The sequence below is a fragment of the Cricetulus griseus genome, chromosome 4, assembly GCF_003668045.3.
Source record: "Cricetulus griseus strain 17A/GY chromosome 4, alternate assembly CriGri-PICRH-1.0, whole genome shotgun sequence".
NCBI lineage: Eukaryota > Metazoa > Chordata > Mammalia > Rodentia > Cricetidae > Cricetulus > Cricetulus griseus.
In genome coordinates, this window is record NC_048597.1 from 3907042 (window position 1) to 3926428 (window position 19387).

General features: G+C 49.1%; 1 protein-coding gene across 3 annotated transcripts in view; it reads right to left on the minus strand.

The window, feature by feature from the left end:
• Positions 1–19263, minus strand: part of Chaf1b (chromatin assembly factor 1 subunit B) — a 26760-nt gene extending 7497 nt beyond the window's left edge. Inside the window, exons 1-12 of one of the 3 annotated variants that reach the window (XM_035444293.1) lie at positions 18988–19262; positions 18289–18421; positions 16299–16416; positions 15383–15486; positions 12730–12826; positions 10788–10872; positions 10261–10354; positions 8043–8112; positions 7862–7953; positions 6713–6875; positions 3594–4025; positions 463–557 (exon numbers count right to left, since the gene is read on the minus strand). In XM_035444293.1, the coding sequence (XP_035300184.1) occupies positions 463–557; positions 3594–4025; positions 6713–6875; positions 7862–7953; positions 8043–8112; positions 10261–10354; positions 10788–10872; positions 12730–12826; positions 15383–15486; positions 16299–16416; positions 18289–18421; positions 18988–19113 (1609 nt within the window). In that variant the 5' untranslated portion in view covers positions 19114–19262. Of the gene's footprint in view, positions 1–462; positions 558–3593; positions 4026–6712; positions 6876–7861; positions 7954–8042; positions 8113–10260; positions 10355–10787; positions 10873–12729; positions 12827–15382; positions 15487–16298; positions 16417–18288; positions 18422–18987 lie in introns of all 3 variants that reach the window. The other 2 variants (XM_027415642.2, XM_027415643.2) reach the window with 2 other exon arrangements.
• Between the last annotated feature and the right edge of the window lie 124 nt (positions 19264–19387).

Below are 19387 nucleotides of genomic sequence, written 5' to 3' on the forward strand. Positions count from 1 at the left end.
GCATAAGGTGGGGGCAGGAGAGATGGCTCAGCGGTTAAGAGCACTGGCTGTTCTTCCAGGTTCCCAGCACCCATACGGAAGCTCACAATTGTCTTAACTCCAGTTCCAGGGGATCTGGCACATTTACACAGACATACATGTAGGCAAGACATCAGTGCACATAATTTTTTTTCTTAAAGGTGGCATCAGAGATGTTATTAAGCCCTCTACAGTACCACTCATCTGCCCCAGATATCAGCTGGCATGAAGCAGAGAGAGCCATCCCCCCAGGAGTTGCTACTGTCCAATACAACGGACACTTCACTCCTGGGAAGACAAACAGCCACCTGTATATCCAAAGGATGGTCCCAATAAGACACTGGCCTTCTCAGAGTTGACCTAAAGTTAGGAGGTGTTAACTTCCAAAAGAACAAAAGCATCCTATCTGTGAAATATCCACCAAAGCTGCAAAAGTCCCCTTACCTGGCTCCGTCTCTTCTGTGGAGGGGGTGGTGGTTCCACCGGTGGGCAGGGGACTTGGCGCAGTGTCTGCCTTTAACGGCGTTAAGTTTATTCTCCTTGATTAAAAAAAGGAAAAGGGTTACACTGCTCCTTAGTGTCAGAGGAACTGTTTAGGTATGAAGCTCAGTTTCAAACCCACCAAAGGAAATGCATAGGTTTTCCCAAAGAGCATATCTAGAGGGCCTTAAATGTCATGATGTGCTGCCATGACCAGTGAGGACAATGTTCCCATGGGAGGCTCTGCCATCACAGTTCATAGTTAATGGCCACCATAACCAGTCACCCAAGGTTCAAAAACTGAGCTCTGTTGGTTAGGAGTCTGGTGCACAGCTTGCAGAATGTGAACCCAAAACACACGTGATCCATGTTTAAATTCAGAGTTTTGCTTCCCAACAACTAGTGTTTTCTTTTTTTAAGTTACAACTGCAGAGAACTTGGCTAATGGCTCAAGAGAAATCAAGAGAAGCAGTTTAAACACCAAAAGTATCTCGAAGATTGCCTTCCCACACTTAAAAGACACAGAATATTAAAAATCACATCTTGTGCCTGGTGGTGGCACATGCCTTTAATCCCAGCACTTGGGAAGCGAGGTAGGCGGATCTCTGTGAGTTCGAGGCCAGCCTGGTCTCCAGAGCGAGTGCCAGGTCAGTCAGAGCTACATGGTGAGACCCTGCTTCAAAACACCAAAGAGAGGAGGGAAAATCCACCATGTGTGGTACTGGGGGGATGGTTTAGCCATTAGGAGTCTTTGCTGCCCTGCCAGAGGACCCAAGTTCCCAGTATTGTCAGGGTGTCTAGGTGACCTGACGTCCTTTTCTAGCCTCCAAAGTCACATGCACAAGTATGTGTATACATGTGCACACGAACACACACGTGTTTTTAAAAGTGCATTCTTATTCTATAGAAAACAGATTTTAAAAGAGCCAAACATTGTATTTAAATTGTATTATGAATTCACAGCAGGAGACTGGGAGGCAAGGAGGGGGGAATCCATCTTATCAGCCCATACCTCACTGAGCCTACAGAGGACAGGAAGAAAGGGAGACAGGTAGAGCAGAAGGATGCAGACAGCAGCTGCTTGCAGTAGGAGATGCTGGCATGAAGGCATGCTAGCAGACAGCTGTGGCCAGGGCAGCCCTGGGAGGCCCCAGCCCATCAGTGCCCCACAGCCAAGCAGCTCAGGAAGATCTGCATACAGCAGTGCTACTCAGCCACAAAAGAGGGAACCCTTGAATTGGAGCCCGGAGAACATGCTGAGTGCAAGCACAGGTCTCCCCCAGATGAGGGATTGCTCTCCTCATGGATTGTTCTTGAGGGGTGGGAATGGGGGACTGAGACAGGGTCTTATATGAACTCAAGCTGGTCTGGAACTTATCATGTGGTCCAGGGTACCCCAAACTCAGGGTCCTTCTGTCTCAGTCTCCCAAGTGCCTGCAGGTGGGTGCCATCCCTGGATTGCTCTGGTATAGACTGTAACTATTATGGGGGTTGGAGTAAGAGGAGGGACGAGAGAAGGTCAGCAAGTGGCCCAGTGTCACTGCTAGACAAGGAGTAGGCTGAGGTGCCTGGGTGCACAGCAGAGTAACACGGTTAGCAGCAGGGAAGTGTGTGAGAGAATACGCTTATGGATGGAAATGCTAAATGACCCGACCTGACCCATACACAATGGACATGCATACCAAAATACCATAATGTGCTGGGTGCGGGGGCACACGCCTTTAATCCCAGCACTCGGGAGGCAGAGGCAGGCGGATCTCTGTGAGTTCAAGGCTAGATTGGTCTATAGAGTGAGTTCTAGGACAGCCAGAGCTGCACAGATAAACCCTGTCTGGAAAAAAAACAAAACATGTGTCTCATGGGAACGTATGGTTATAATGTACTAATCAAAATGAAATAAGGGGCTGGGGATACAGTTCACTTGGCAGGGTACTTGCCTAGCATGGACTCAGCCCTGGGGTCAGTCCCCAGCAGTACATAAACTAGATGACCCTAGCTCTCAGGAGGACAGGACGGGAGGACTGAGGAAAGTTCCAGATTAGCTTGGGCTCCATGAGACCCTGTTTCCATTTGAAATAAATAAATATAAGACTCAATGTTTACAAAGGAAAGTGCCTGCAATGGTGTGGAGAGCCTACTGAAAGGCCCATGCAGAAGGTCCCTGGGCTGTGGTGTTATAGGAGGGAGGTCAGGTCACTGAGGGTGCCCTTGAGGGGAATACGGGGACACTGGTTCCTTCTTATAACCTAAGAGGAAACAAACCCTGCCAGAGAACACTACCGGGGTCAGAGGTCACAGGGCCAAGACGACAGAGGACACATTCAAATGGGTTTCAACAAGATTCTAGTTGGAGCAAGTATGCAAGGCTTCCCCAGGAAGCAGGCACAGAGACCTCAAAGGGCAGAGCGTGCTCAGAAACACAATAGCAGAGTCAGGAGACAAGGCACACCAGACTTAGAGGAAAAGATCCAGGACCGAACAGCAAGCCACCCAGCACACATCACGGGTGGAGGGGGCCACCCAGCACACATCACGGGTGGAGGGACCACCCAGCACACATCACGGGTGGAGGGGGCCACCCAGCACACATCACGGGTGGAGGGGACCACCCAGAACACATCACGGGTGGAGGAGACCACCCAGAACACATCACGGGTGGAGGGGACCACCCAGAACACATCACGGGTGGAGGAGACCACCCAGAACACATCACGGGTGGAGGGGACCACCCAGCACACATCACGGGTGGAGGGGACCACCCAGCACACATCACGGGTGGAGGGGACCACCCAGCACACATCACGGGTGGACCACCCAGCACACATCACGGGTGGAGGGGGCCACCCAGCACACATCACGGGTGGAGGGGGCCACCCAGCACACATCACGGGTGGAGGGGGCCACCCAGCACACATCACGGGTGGAGGGGGCCGCTCAGCACACATCACGGGGGACACCAAAGGCAGAAGCTAGGCTTTACCCTTGGGTAGGAAATACAGATCTGGAAGGGGGTGGGGTGGCACCTTCAGTATTTGCTATGTTGGGAGGAGCTCATTTCACAACCACACTTTTCTTGTTTTGTCAAATGCTCTTACCGGGGGGGTGTCTTGCCCCAGAACTGTAGCGTGTTGAGTGTCACCCTCTGGGGTTGGGGAGCTTTTGTGTTTTGACTAGCAGGCTGCAGGGTCTTCTCCTCAGGAGGCCGTGGCAAGGGGCTTTTGCCAGCAGGGGTGGCTGAGGGACTGTCCTTAATGGCAGATGGAGCTGGAGACTGTGTTGTTGGTGAGGGGGTGGTGCTGGGACTGCTGGGGTCTTGAAGTCTGCAGGTGGGGGTTCCTTCGGCGGATCTGGGTCCTGGCGAAGACCCCTGGTGTGTCTGGCTCTTGGTTTTCTTTGCTGTATCAGGGGTTCTTATGTTCAAAACCGGCTTCTCTTTCAGAGGTATGCCAAGTTCACCCTTCTCAAAGGTCACAAAGGAGCAATAACCATCCGTGGAGGAGATGCCCAGGAAGGTTCCGTCACTGGACCTGTGTTCCCAGAACAAGAAAGAAGTCAGTTACTGATGTCTACAAATCACACTCACGCTTCCATGACCAAGTAGCTGGAGCCAATCACAAGCTGTGTTTGTTTGAAGGCAACAGTCAGGTCAACGGCACAACAGACGGTTTGAACAAGCTCTTCAGGCATGTAGTGTTCTTTCCCAAGCCCATCTCAGTCTCCAAAGCGACCTGGATCTACGTGCCCTATCAACTTCACCTGCATAAACGTGAAGTGATCTTGTCTTTTCCCAACATAAAGAACACAGTTAGGGCCAGTGAGACGGCTCAGTCAGTAAAGGCGAGGACATAGCCCAACTCCTGGGAGCTATGCCAGGCAGCAGGAGTCTACAAAGATGTCCTCTGACCTCCATGTGAGCCAGGGCACATACCAACCCCCCCACCATACTAAATAAAAAAAAAATTATATAAAGAAATTTAGAGAAAAGCAAAGGCCCTACAGAGATAGTTCAGTTGGTAGAGTTCTTGTGAGTGTGCTCGAGGCCCTGGGTTCAGTATCAAGCATGAAGTGGGCTTGTGGACAGACACCTCTCATCCCAGCACACGGAAAGAGGCAGCTGGGGCATCAGGGTTCAAGGTTGTCCTCCAGCACAGAGCAGAGTTGAGGCCGCCCTAAGCTACATGGTGCTGGCAGGAGGGGCAAGAAACAAGGGTGAGGGACCAGCCTTGCTAGAGTACAGGGACAGCCCAAGGCAATGGAGTCTGCAGGGACCTGGGGCGTCAGAATAATGGCAGTGTCAGTGATACTGGCAGTGAGTTCTTTGACCAACAAGTCCCCAGGGCTTCACCTCAGCTTACTAGAATTTGACTGACTCCACAGGGCTGTGTGCATGGTGCCAGAACTCATTTCTGGGCAGAGAGGCAGCTCGTCAAGTCAGAGTGTGTACAAGCCAGATGATCTGAGTTCAGATCCCTAGAACCCATGTAGAAGGAGAGAACAGACTCTTGCAAGTTTCCCTCTGATGTTCACACGCATGCCATGGCACATGTATGCACACAAACGCGCGCACACACACACACACACACACACACACACACACACACCAGTAACAAAAATGGCTCCCATTTTAATAGAAGTTCCTTCAAATTGGAGATTTAGTGTGGAGACAACATTCCCTTGTAGGGGAAGCTGTAGCCACGCCTTCTTAGGGGCTGGCTACAGGAGTACCTGAGCAGGCTGGTGAGGGCGTGGTCAGAGTGAGTAGGGGGACTGTGTTTTGGTTTTGGTTTCTCTCTCTTTGTTTTTTGTTGTACAGACTACCACCGGCTGGCTGGTTTGCTCTTTAAGTAAGGCTTTTCCCTATTAAATACCCTTATATTTCTACCTGACTTTGTATTGGTAATTTTCTACCATATCTGGTGTCAGATGAACCTAGATGTTTCAACTGTGGTAAAATGGGACATACTAAGAGAAATTGTAGACAAATGAATTCTAACAATGCCTCATACGGAAGGCCACTGCCTTCTGGATTGTGTAGAAGATGTGGTAAGGGCAGACACTGGACCAATGAATGTAGATAGACCAGGGACATGCAAGGAAACCCCTTAAGGTCGGGAAACCCCGAGGGGGGCCTCAAGAAGGCCCCCACATCGAGAAAGGTCAGGTCATTCCCAATAGCAGTGGAAGACAATCTCTCACAGGAACAATAGATAGTTCTTTGCCTATTGTGAAAAAAGATATTGCTCTAGATGATAGTTTGAATAGTGATAAAGAATCAAGTGTGAATGGACAAAATGAGAAACGCATATTTTGGCAAGCTTCTATTAATGATAAAAGGCCTCAGTTAAAAGTGAAAATTAATAATAAAGTTATTTCTGGCTTAGTGGACACTGGGGCGGATGTAACTATTATTACTCAAAAGTCTTGGCCTCAGAAATGGCCTCTTAGAGAGGCAAATGTACAATTTTTAGGAATTGGAACTCTATCTAGAGTTCGACAGAGTGTTAACTCAGTGGTCTACATTGGACCGGAAGGACAGAAAGGGATACTGAAACCATACGTGACAGATATAGCTATAAATCTCTGGGGTCGTGATCTCTTACAGCAATGGAATACTCAGATTAATATTCCTCCAGTGTCAGATACAAATTATGTACAATCTTTAGATAGTAGAAAAGATCTGGTAAGACGCTATGGAAAATGGTTACCAACCATCCATGCTGTACAGAAACTAGGTACAAATGATGGACCTTCAGAGGATCCAAAGGCCCTGCCATTGAAGTGGCTTACAGATGAACCAGTTTGGGTAGGACAATGGCCTATGACCTCTGAGAAGCTAGAGGCTTTAAAAAAGTTAGTACAGGAACAGCTAGATGCTGGACATATAGAAGAATCTTTGGAATTCTCCTATATTTGTCATCAAAAAGGAGTCAGGTAGAAATATAAGGGTATTTAATAGGGAAAAGCCTTACTTACAGAGCGAACCAGCCAGCCGGTGGTAGTCTGTACAGCAAGAAACAAAGAGAGAGAAACCGAAACCGAAACACAGTCCCCCTACTCACTCTGATCACGCCCTCACCAGCCTGCTCAGGTACTCCTGTAGCCAGCCCCTAAGAAGGCGTGGCTACAGCTTCCCCTACATTCCCTGGCTCAGAGGTCCGTCTAGTAAAACAGAGGCCACTACCTCCTCCGTATCCTGTGCCTTTTAGCTACTCACCAGGAGATGTCACTCAGGGTATGGTAATGGATGTTAGACACATAGCCAAATGGGAAAGGCTGCTGTGTGTCATACAGCACCACAGAGTCTTCGGAGGCCACGGCAAACACCATACGGTAGGGCAGGCTCACCAGCTCGGGGCTGGGCTCCTCTGATGCTCTCTCTGTAGGGAGAGGACAAGCTGGCTGAAGCCACAGAAACTGAGTTCCCAGGGGAGAGAACCAGTCCCCCCCCCAGATTTGGAAGAATATATACCGTGTCACTGAAAGCTGGTTTACTATAAGCTGTACAGAGAATTTAGTTCCTGGGCTGGCGAGATGGATCAGGTGTAAAGGCAACTGCTACCGAGCCTGCCAATGTGAGTTCGATCCCCAGGACCCTAAGACCCTGCCTCAAAAAGCCAAATAACAAAAAGCCTAGTGGAAAAACAAAATGAAACTAGTTAGTACTAATGTATTCTTTTTGTTGTTGTTTTTTTGAGACCGGGTTTCTCTGTGACTTTGGAGCCTGCCCTGGAACTCACTCTGTAGACCAGGCTGGCCTCAAACTCACAGAGATCCGCCTGCCTCTGCCTCCCGAGTGCTAGGATTAAAGGCGTGCGCCACCACTACCGGCAAGTATTCTTAGCGTTGCTGTAGATGATAAAGCACATTCTGGACAATGAGAAGAAAGGCACGCTGTGCGTCACAGGACACTAGGAAGGAATATGCCTGTGTCCAAAAGGCTATGGGACGGACTCTTGACGTCTTCACAGCAAACGTAAATGATGAAGATACAAGACACACCCTGATTTAAACATTTCATTACAGGCACACTGAAACATCATAGGATGCCCCAGAAAGACATCATTTCTACATGTAAAATGAACAAAATTAGCCGGGCAATGGTGATACACACCTTTGGTTCCAGCACTCGGGAAGCAGAGGCAGGCGGATCTCTGTGAGTTCAAGGCCAGCCTGGTCTAAAGAGTGAGTTCCAGGACAGCCTCCAAAGCCACAGAAAAACCCTGTCTCGAAAAGCCAAAATAAATAAATAAATAAATAAATAAATCGGAGCCAAATCCGCACAGCTTTCTCCACAAGACAGCCACCAAGTCCCTACTCCAGAGAGAAAGCATACACACCCCACACGCTGTGGTTCTGATGATACCTGTTTCTGGCACTGGCCTCAACTCAAAGTAGACGGGACAGCAGCGGACAGCCAGGGTTGCTTTCCCGGGACACGGTAGGTGGGCAATCGGCCTGCAAGGTGGACCACAGGTTAGCAACAGGCCCTGAGGCTCGGCCAGGGCAAAACTGAGACACTTCGAGACACTTCTTCAGCTGCATACCTTTTCAGGTGTTTTCTGGAGAACACATACGTTGTGTTTGTCACATTTTCACCAGATTCCACACATCCAGCTGGGGAGCAGGGGGAGGGAGGAAAGAGACCTGGTTATACTGTTTCCCAGCAAAAGACCTCAAGCCGTCCAGTCTGGCTTCCAAATATTCTCCCCCTCACGTGGTAAACTGACAATGCTTCTGTGACAGAAACAAACACAAATGTCCCCGTTGTCTGGTCCCACTCTGCTCCAGGTCCACCTGCCTGCCACCTCCCCTGGGGGCCCCCCGGCCCCTTGAAGCCAGGGCAGGAAAAATGTAGAGCCAGGAGAGTTGACTGGTGAAACCCTGTGCTTGAGAGCAGAGGCAGATGCAGCTGACGGAGCCCTGTGGCCGGACCCTGCTGCCAGTTCTGCCTGAGAGCCTTCAGGTCTGTTCCCAGAATTCACATCTTAGCTGTCCGCCTCTCAAACCCGCCCTGGGGTTGTTCAGAGACCCAGCCCATGCTGCGACCTGCAGCCTCCTGCAGAACCTGACTGTCACATGGTATAAAACACACATGCATGCCATCTAGCATGTAACCAGCCATGCTAGAACTACAAGGGAGGACGTTCCTCCCTGCCCACCTCTCGCCACTACCTTACTGTGACAGACCAATGCCGGTCCTGTCCCCTGGGTGCATGTAATCGTTCATCACAGCTCAGGCACACACACTTCCACGGGTGGTCTTTCCAGTGTGTTTGCCATAAGATACAGAGACTTACACTTGCCCTGTCAACAGCTCCTAAGTCAGCACAGGCACTAAAGCCTTTTGTGGTTGTGCCACAATATTTACTAGTAGAAAACTACTCTCCTCTGTTGAGAGGTACTGATTTGGGGGCGTTAGGTTTTTTTGGTTTGGAGGGGAAGGTTGGTTGCTTTTATTTGCTTGGTTTTGAGATGTTTGTTTGAGATAGGATCTCATGCCTCCCAGGGTGGTCTCGAACTCACTATACAGCCAAGGATGATGAGCTTGAACTCCTGGTTCTCCCACCTCCGCCTCCCAACACCAAGTGTTGAACTGCAGCCAAGTGCCACCCCATGTGGCCTGACACACACGCCTAGAAATTCCTACGCATTTCCTTGCTAAGGAACTGTCTCAGAAGTGAGACACAGGGATTGGATGTCCTTAACTGTTAGCAGGCTGCATTCGAAACACACTAACAAGCTGCATTCCTAGGACCCAGGTCCTGCCCAGCAGTAATGGCAACTGTTACTTTTTCCAGTCTGAAGACAACAGCAACATCTAAATGTCAGGACAGCTCAATTCTGCATTTGCTGTTCCTGGGCATCAGAACCTGTTCTTGGATACAATCTATAACCTTCCTTCATTACTCTATTTATTTATGGTGCCAAGGGTTGATCTCAGAGCCTCACACGTTAGGCAGGCACTTGACCAATGAGCTACATCCAGTTCTTTAGGGCTCTCTTCTTTAGTGTTTTGTTTTCTTGCCAATGGAGAAGACAGCATACATTGTATCAAAAGCACCAGACGCCACCTCATCATGTGTCCACTGACACAGCCTGCTACACCTTTACCATATGAAAGTGAAACATTCAGAGCCAGGCCTGGCAGAACACGCCTGTAACCCCAGCAATCGGAAATCAGAGAGGGGAGGATCAGAAATTCAAGATCATTCTCAGCTACCTAACAAGTCCAGGGCTAACCAGAGCTACACAAGACCATGCATGACACAGAGAAAAACAAAACAAGCTCTGGGCTAGAGATGTAGCTCAGTTGGTAGAATCCTTGAGGTCCTGGTTTCAAGTACCAGCACTGTTTAAAGCAGGTGTATTAGTGCAGCACCTGGGGGTGGAGAACGCAAGGTGGAGTTGTAAGTCATCCCCAGATACCTAGTGAATTCCAGGTCTGCCTGGGGTGAGTGAATAAACAAACCAAAATTAGGACAGATGCGTGCGAACGTTTAAGTACTAAGACTCTTCTAAGTAAAATTCATCTTAGAAGAAATACCGCTCCAAGCCTTTCCACTCCCAAACTTTAGTGAACATCAAAACCATCACATCATCCAAGGGCCAAGATGATTGCGTCTCAAGTTCCCCAACTGTGTCTGATGTTCCAGGGTGCAGACAAGGCAACACTGCTCTGCTCACACTTGTCAGAGCTGAAAAGTGTCACAAATGAGAATACAGACATCCCGTGTTGCTAACACACCTCTTTGTCACACACACCTGGAGTGAGAAGCAAAGATCCATCTGGTGTAAAACTGAGTCTACGGAAGAATGACTTCATGCTGTCATCGTGAAACATCCGGAAACTTCTTGCCTGTGTAGACAGAGCTTGAAGTCATTCACTCTTCATAAAGGCTAATCGCTTAGAACTGGCATGTTGAGAACCAAAGCACACCCATCAGGAATAATTACCCAGGAAGACAAAATTAAATAATTTATAAGACCTGGTCAGCCAATAAGGCAGTCAAGGAGGAAGCCTCATTAGCTGGTTTGTGAAATTAGGTGTTTGCAAGGGTTAGGAGTCTCCAGACCTCAAAGTACCATTAAAAGGGAATGGCAAAATATTTTATACTGGGCTGGTGAAATGGTTCAGGGGGTAAACAGCACTTGTTGCCAAGCCTGTTGACCTGAAATGCATCCCTGGATCCACACAGTGGCCTGAGAGAACCGACTTCTGACCTTCAAATGTGGCACACTGTGACATGTGCCCGCATACAGATGAAATTATAATAAAAAGTACTTCCTACCTCTCCTTCAGACCCTGGTCCAGATAGCATCTTTGAAATGTTGAAAGCCACACGCTTCTTCTGGGTGCTATAGACCCGAAGCACTCTGGAGAAAGAGAAGTCTAAGTTCCATTGGACACAGGAACCAGATCTCACACAGTAATAGCCTACTGCCCATCTGTGCATGCCACGCGGCTTCAGCTGAACTGTTTGGACCACTAGACTTCACTGAGGAGTTCAGCAGGAAGCACCTAAGTATGCCACAATGGGGAAATGTGATGCAGACTTATTTTCACTTCATTTCCCTACCTTATTTCTCACTGAATAAAATTATTCTGCTCCTCACATGAGGAAGGTGCAGTTCTAATTTTTGAGCCATTATATTTGGCCCAAAAGCAACACATATGACTACCGTGAGATTTGTTTTGTGTGGACAGTCTTGCTTGCAGAGCTTTCTAGTGTAAGGAATGCCACATACAGTAACTCACACCTGCAATTCCAGCACATGGAAGGTGAGGCAGGAGAGTCACCATGAGTTTAAAGCCAGCCTTGGTTATAGAGTAAGACATTAGGAGGCTGGGGCAGGAGGATCAGTAAGGCGTGGCTGTACTCCCCTCGTCCCCTAAGAGGGCAAGAATGGAAATGCCAATGAAGGAATCTTGCCCCCAAGTCAGTGTTCCCACTAACCAACCTGTTCTTTCTCATGTGCCTCAATGAGACATCGGAAAGTGCACGGCAGATATTGCTCTTATTTCAGGGCCATATTGAGTTCAGTTTTTAAATTAAAAGCAGTTGAGGACTGCAGATGTAGCTCAATTGCCCGAATGTTAACCCACCATGCCTGGAGCCTGTGTTCTGTCCCCAGCAACACAAAACCCAGCGTGCTGGATCTAGCAGAAGTCCTAGCACCCCGGAGGTAGAGGCCAGAGGATGTGAAGTTCAAAGACAGCCCTGGCTACATGGAAAGTTTGAGGCCAGCCTAGGCTACATGAAACATTGTTTCAAAGAACCAACAAAGGGTTGGTGGCCCACACCTTTAATCCCAGCACTCCGGAGGTAGAGACAGGTGGATCTCTGTAAGTTGGAAGCCAGCCTGGTCTACCAATCGAGTTCCAGGACAGCCTCCAAAACAATACAGAGACACCCTGTCTTGAAAAAACAAACAAACAAAAAAAACAACAAAAAAAAGAGCCAACTTGGGGCTGGAGAGAGGGCCCAGTGGTTAAGAGCACTGGCTGCTCTTTCAGAGTGTCCAGATTCAATTCCCAGCACCCACATGGTGGCTCACAACCATCTGTAACTCCAGTTTCAGAGGATTTGACAACTGTTTTCTGACTTCCTGTGGGCATGCATGTGGTACATATACATACATGCAGCCGAACATTCACACACATAAAATAAATAAACCAAAAAAATTATATAAAAGCCACTACAGCAGTAAACTGTGAAGTGTGGGGTGCTGGTCTAGCACCAAAAGTTCTGTGTTTGATCCCCAGCACTGAAAACAACAATGTGAAATAAACATCTCAGTCCACCCACTACCTTTATTAAGTTTGTCTCCTTGAAATCCAGTGTGACTCGGTTTGTTTGATGCTAAAAAGCTCTTTCTGATGGGGTAGAGAGATGGCTCAGTGACTAGGTGCATGCATTGCTCTTGTAGAGGACTCCATTTGTTCCCAGCACTGACAGCTCGCACTGTTAGTGCCCTCTTCTGGCCTCCAAGAGCACCAAGCACACACAGGGTGCCTGGGTACACATGCAGGGAAACACACAAGCTCTTTCTACATCCATAGTGATTCACTGGTGTCAGCGCTATGTAAGGTGCCTGGCCTAGTTGGTCTCTAATTCCTGTCTTATTGCTGGAATAAGCAAAACAAGAGCCAAAGAGCCAAAACTGGACTGTCAATGCCCTCAGTGAAGTCGTGATAAGATATATGCAGAAATTGCCCTGTTACTTACATACCTGTCGCAACTCAGGGTCGCAATATATTGACCCAAAGGGTCCCAGGTAACTCCTTGTACGTAGCTTTTATGCTCGTTGAAAATGGAAATTTTCTGTCCTACCAAGAAGCACACAGAAGCGTTATCAAGACACCTGAGAAGCACACTGAATGAACTAAGACTTCCACAATATCGCCTCATTCCGACCCACCATTCCGCAGCCAGCCCCAGAGAGGCTGTGTTCCAAATTCTGTGTCAGACTCAAAAGACCCAAAGATCACTCCACACAGCCCTGCCCTCAGATCACAACCCTCAGGTGTTTACAGCAAGTGTAAGGCTCTGTGGGTCAGAGGAGGTAGGTGTGAACAGTCAGAGACCCGAGTTGAGTTCTCTGGGTTGGGTAAAGATGGGGGGACGGGATGAGAGAATCCCCCCACCCTGCCACAGCTGAGTGGTGGCGGTAACTGGGAACTTCGGCAGAGAAGACAGGAGTCAGGGACAAAACGAGGAGAAGGAGCCACAGTACAGTTAGAGAGCTTTGTGGGTGAGGAACAAGCCAGGAAGATCCAGAGCTGGGAAAGGTTCTGGGTTCCAGAGAGAAAGCTGAAGCCAAATGTGGCGGTGCATACCTGTGACTACTTGGGAGTGGGCAGTGTGCACCCAGGGTCCAGGGCACACCTGTGACTACTTGGGAGGAGGCAGGGGGCACCCAGGGTCCAGGACTAGCCTTGGTTTACAAAGAGTTTCAAGACACCCCAGGCTACCTGAGACCCTGTCTCAAAAAATTCAAACCAATAATCTGAAGTTTAGAAAATAGGACAGAGAGAGTCACTGCTTAGGTCACAGACACAGAAGGGAGGAGGAGGCTGGAGCTGGAGAGGCTAATATGGGTATTCAGTGGCTAAAGCTGGCCGCACAGAGCTCTCCTGGACTAAAGGAAAACCGTTACCAAGCTTTAACTACAGACTGGCCCCCAAATTCAGTCCACTCAGACTAGTCTACATCACTCAAATTATGCAACATTTAATAATTCAAGTTACCATTCAAAGGCTTTAACTATTTGAAAGCAAATAAAAAAGCAAGCCCAAGGTTGTGGGTCTAATCCCTGAGAGGGGTGGGAGAGAAAACCTCCTCCAAAAAGTGGTCTACCCTTCATTTCCCACCTTTCACTTCCTTCCCCTCCTCTCAGCCATGCCGCTGCCACCAAATTTCCCACAGCCACCACCCGCCAACACTGCTAATCCAGTGCCCGTGACCCACACGGCACGGGGGACATGCTTCACCTGCCCCAGACAGTTTCTCTGTGTGATCGTCCTGGAACTCATAAGCCAGGCTGGCCTCAAACTCACAGAGATCGGCCTGCCTCTGCCTCCCAAGTGCTGGGATTGAAGGGGCACATTGCCACGACTGGCTTTGAAGGACGTTCATGGTGGCATCTTGGTGATGGTCCAAGGCAGCCCCAGGGGATGCATATTACCGCCACCAGGCTGCGTCAGCCTGATTCTAATGTGCTGTCCTCCTTACTCCACTGGAGAGCATCTCTCTCCTTGAAAGCCTTTCCAGGAAGTAGGCTGGGATTAAGGCAGCTGAGGACTGAGAGGAGCGCTCAAGGGGGCCTGTGTGGATCTCAAGTAAAGCTAGGAGGAGCATGAGGACGCGCCTGGCGAGTGCACAGGTTTAAGCAACGGGCTCGAGGCCAGGGCTGGGAAATTTAAAGGTGGAATGCAACAGGGATTCAGGCTGGGGTTTGTCTCCAAAGGAATGGAAGGGTCCAAAGGGACAGACTGATGATTTAAGATCACCCTGGGAGGCAAGCTAGACAGAAAACAACAGGCCAGAGGATGAGAATGGCCCCCTAGCTTATATGTATTTGAATGTTTGGCCCCCAGTTGGTGACACTGTTTGGGAAGGATTAGGAGGTGTGGCCTTGCTGGAAAAGGGATGTCACTGGGGGTAGATTCTGGGTTTTAAAAGCCTATGCCATTTCCAGTTAGCTGGCTCTCCCCGTCTGTTTCATGGTTGTACAGTAAGATGGAAGCTCTCCAGTGCTCCAGTGTGGTTCCAGGGCCATGCCTCCCGCCCTACTCCCCACCACGACAGGCATGGACTCTAACCCGCCGAAATCATGAGTACCAAATGAAACACTTTCTTTCCTAAGTTGCCTTGGTCATGGTGTCTTATCAGAGAAAATAGAACAGGAACCAAGAAAGGGAGTAACACACCAGAAACTGAGGACTCTGGGACCTGAGTGTTCTGGGGAAGGAGGGGCTCTCCAGTAGTGGCTTTGGTGAACAGGAGGAGGCAGGAGAGGGACGCGTCACTGAGGTTGACACAATTAGATGATGGAGAGCTTCGATAAGGCCTTAATTCCAGGTTCTACTAAAATCGCTCCCCACACAGCGTCCGTCCCTACCTGACATTTCTCTCCTCCTCACCGTAGCAAAAGTAGACAGACCATTTGGTCTGAAGCTTGGCAGGTCCCAGCACTTACTGCTCTTGCACAAGACCCAGGTTTGGTGGCTCCCAGTACCCAGCCTGGGAGCCTTACAGTTAGTTCCCTGTAACTGGAGCTCCAGGGGACCCGGCAACCTAGTTTGGACTCCGAGATGCTGCATGTGTGTGCACATACACGCATACATGCACACATGCCTAATTCTGACAGATTCTCCGCTCACCTTTGCTGGCATCCCATATGATAACTGTGTTATCCACAGAGGCAGAGGCCATCAGAGTCCCATCATTTGCCCAGCAAATATCGCACACATCTTCTAAGTGGCCCCTAGAGCCCACAGGCAGAAGAAATAACGTTATTACAGCAAAAGAGAAAAGCTGTCAAAGAGTTCAGTCTGGGGCCGTGCATTCAAATGAGACAGTAGAAACCCTGTGTGGGCCCTAGCTATAAACAGTGTTTCCAAGGTTACCTGTATCTTAAATAAGTCAAAGGGCCTCACAAGCCCACATGGATAATCTCAGCACCAGGAACTTGGGGGCAAAAGGATGGAATTCAAGGCTAGCCTGGGCTACTACACAGCTAGGGCTGCCTGACTCAAAAATGATTCTTTTTTTTTTTTTCTTTTTAACCAAGGAAAATTTCATATTAGAAAGAAAAATCTATTTTTATTTGTTTTTACCCTTTATTATCTTATAAAGTAGGCAAAAGCTTTAAGTTGGGCACATGAACATTTTTGTTTTGTTTTCCAAGACAGGGTTTCTCTGTGTAGCGTTGGTTGTCCTGAAACTCACTCTGTAGGACAGGCTGGCCTTGAACTCAGGGATATGCCTGCCTCTGCCTAACGGCGTGTGCCACCACATTGTTCTGGGGTGTAAAGAAGAGTCACTCCAGCTGGAACATAAGCACACTTGCCACTCTTCCAGAGAGATCAAACTTGGCTCTCAGCACCAACAGTAAGTACCACAGTATTCCTGTACCTCCAGCTCCCAGGGATCTGACACCCTCTTCTGACCTCTGCAGGTACCCCCAACACACAATGGCATGCACTCTGACTCATACACATAAATAATCACAAATTATAAAAAGTATCTTTAATCTAAAAAAAAAAGAATCAGTCCCAACGGTCCCTCCTCCCTTACCTCAGGGTTTTTATCACAGTCCAGTTCTCCTTGTTCAACTGAGCCTCATCCTCGTCCTGAAAGGTGATCGGCTCTGGCTCCTTGTTATCATTCATCCTCCACAAGAGAACGACAGCATCTGTGGGATGAATCACACCGCATGAACAAGGCCTTCCCACACCCTCCTTCACCTCTGGAGTTTTCAGGTGTGGATGAATCACACCGCATGAACAAGGCCTTCCCACACCCTCCTTCACCTCTGGAGTTTTCAGGTGTTTTCTAAGTTTTATGTTGCTCAATGGACACTCTAATCATGAAGCTCAATCACTTCCAAGAATATGGACAGACTGCATGATGGTATAGACCTGTAATCCAGCCTGGGGGAGTCTATACCAGGAGGATCACACTTTCAAGGCTAGCCTTGGCTACATGGTGAGTTTAAAGCTAGCCTGGGCTACACGAGACCCTATCACAGAAGAACAAGAATTTGGGCTAGAAAAACACAAAGAATTTGAACAGGACAAGTAAATTTGCCTTCTTCAGGAAATAAAACAAAAATGAAACCATTCTTGATAGACCCACTGTAGGGTCATCATACATACGGGCTCTCTGGGCCAGCGAAATACAAAGTACTGACTGCATCAAGCAACCAGAGACACAACTCACAGATAGCTGATCAGAAGGAAAGAGAAGGGTCTGAGAAAACCATGCCTGTGGGAGCCTCATCTTGTTACGTACCTACCTCACAGGGCCCTTAGGAAGACTGACTGGAGAATCCACATGAAACACTAAAACTCGGTGGCCTGGACATAGCAAGCCACTCTTTGCTGCCACCCACTCAGGTCATTATAAACACGTAAGAAACCTCAGCTTGACACTAGCAATGGTCTGAGCCTGACAATTTCTCCCATGCCGACTATATGCTCATCATAACCCACCATGTGATCCTTCTGGCATGCCCAGGAAGGAGAGTGAATGAGCAAACAGACTAAAATAGCTCACTGGAAGCCACCTGGAGTCCTAGCTGCACAGGCTCATCATGGAGCCTGCTGGAAATGGGCCTACAAAGATCAACACGCTCCATGAGGTGACGAGAGCGAGGTTTTGGTCTTCAAGGCTAAGGGACTTTGTAAAAGGGAAACCATCCAGGGCCACTTCACAGGAGCCAGCCTGCAGCCTCCTCAACGCTGTTCTACCTTCCTGTAAATGTGCACATGTATGTACACTGTATGCATGTACTCTGTATCATGTACACTGTATGCGTGTACACTGTATGCGTGTACACTGTATGCACGAACACTGTATGCGTGTACACTGTATGCACGAACACTGTATGCGTGTACACTGTATGCGTGTACACACACACACATATATTCTGGCATTATCACACAGAATTCAATCATTCCTCTTTTTCCAAACAAAAACTACGATTTGTTTTACTTTGTACTGTCCTCTAGAGTATTTAGTAATGTATGGTGTAAAGCTGACTTTCTCTGTATTCTCTTTTCTCATTGTAGTAGTCAGACAACACAAATCAATCTACCCCAAACAGGCACAAATTATGGGAAGATTACACAGAAGTGCAGGGCCCACCGCGATCACCATAAACAGGCGCAGCACCATCCCAGGGTCAGTGACAGAACTGTGCCAACTTTTCCTACCATACCCAACCACCCTGCGGGGGACAATGGAGAAGGGAGCGATTTTCAGACATATCTTCTGAGTTTAATGCTGTCTTCCATCTTCACACTGGTACACTCCACAAACGTTAACTAAATGAAAGGCACACAGGCGTGTCAATGACACCCCGAATGGAAGACACACCAGCTCATATCTCATTTGACTTTCTTTCCTTGATAGAATTTTCTATTTTATCCCAGCTGGCCCTTCAATTTTCATTCGTCCTGTTTCAGTCTCCAAGGTGCTGTGGTTGCTGTCCACGTCACCCGCAGCTCAAACCTCACTATCAGACAGGAGATGCCTAAGTGTCAGCTTGCTGAACAACACTCACCATCACCTCCAGATGCTAAGATCTCCCCAGATGGAGAAAAACGCACAACATTGACAGCTCTGGTGTGCCGAGCAAGATTGGAGAGGAATTCCACAACGGCTTTCCCGTCCGGCCCCTTCTCCACCTTCCAGATCTGTTGACAGCAAAATATATTCACTAGAGAAAGACAGAAGCCACCACCTATCTCTCTCTCATTAGACAGCTATCCGCTTTCTGGTAGGAAATGCAATTTTTCTTCTTGAAACGTTGCAAATTGAAGGAATTGTTAGCAAAATTGTATGCCAGCAGTCCCAGGACCTGAGATCTTCCCTTCCAGCTCTTTCTAGAGCAAATGGGCGCAGCACAGGGAGTATTCTCAGTATTTTTGAGACAAGGTCTCACCTAGCCCAGGCTGGCCTCAGACTCACTGTGGCCGAGGATAATCTCCAACTTGGGATTCCCCATCCTGTAGCTCACAGGTGCAGGAGCACAGGCACCAGAGTTCTCAGTACTCTAAGGTAACTGGCAACCCACTTGTAACAAAGTAGAGAATGTTAATTAAGAAAGCCAATCTCCACGGCACCCCCGCATTTACCCGGGGCCTGAGCATTTAGCATTCTGGGCAAACCGACCTGCGGTGCTGGCTGCAGTTCCGTTTCAAGGAATGAAACCTTGGGCCACACTGCACTTCCCCGATCCCCCGCCTGCCCACTCATTCACCCTGACGGCGGTGTCCACGCCGGCGGACGCCAGCCTGTGGCTCTTCCAGGCCGCCGCATGCTGGAAGTCCAGGCTGTACACCGGCTCCTTGTTGTGCCAGGCGATTTCACACGTGATCACCTTCATCCTCCCGAGTCCGCCAGCAAAGAGCTCAACAGCGCGCCTGGAACAGCAGGGGCGAACCAGGTGAACCGAGCGAGCGCGAGTGTGAGCGCCGCGGACGACTCTGCCGGCGGCGGCTCCCGCGGGTTCACCTTTCCGGAAGAGGAAGAAACCGGACACCCGAGAGGAACGAGCGACCTCCCGGGAGAGGGGTGAGTGAGGAGGGGCGCGGGTTCGGGCCTGGCGGGAGGCGCGCGGGTCCCGGTCCTGGCGGGGACTGCGGCCTGGGACGGACGGG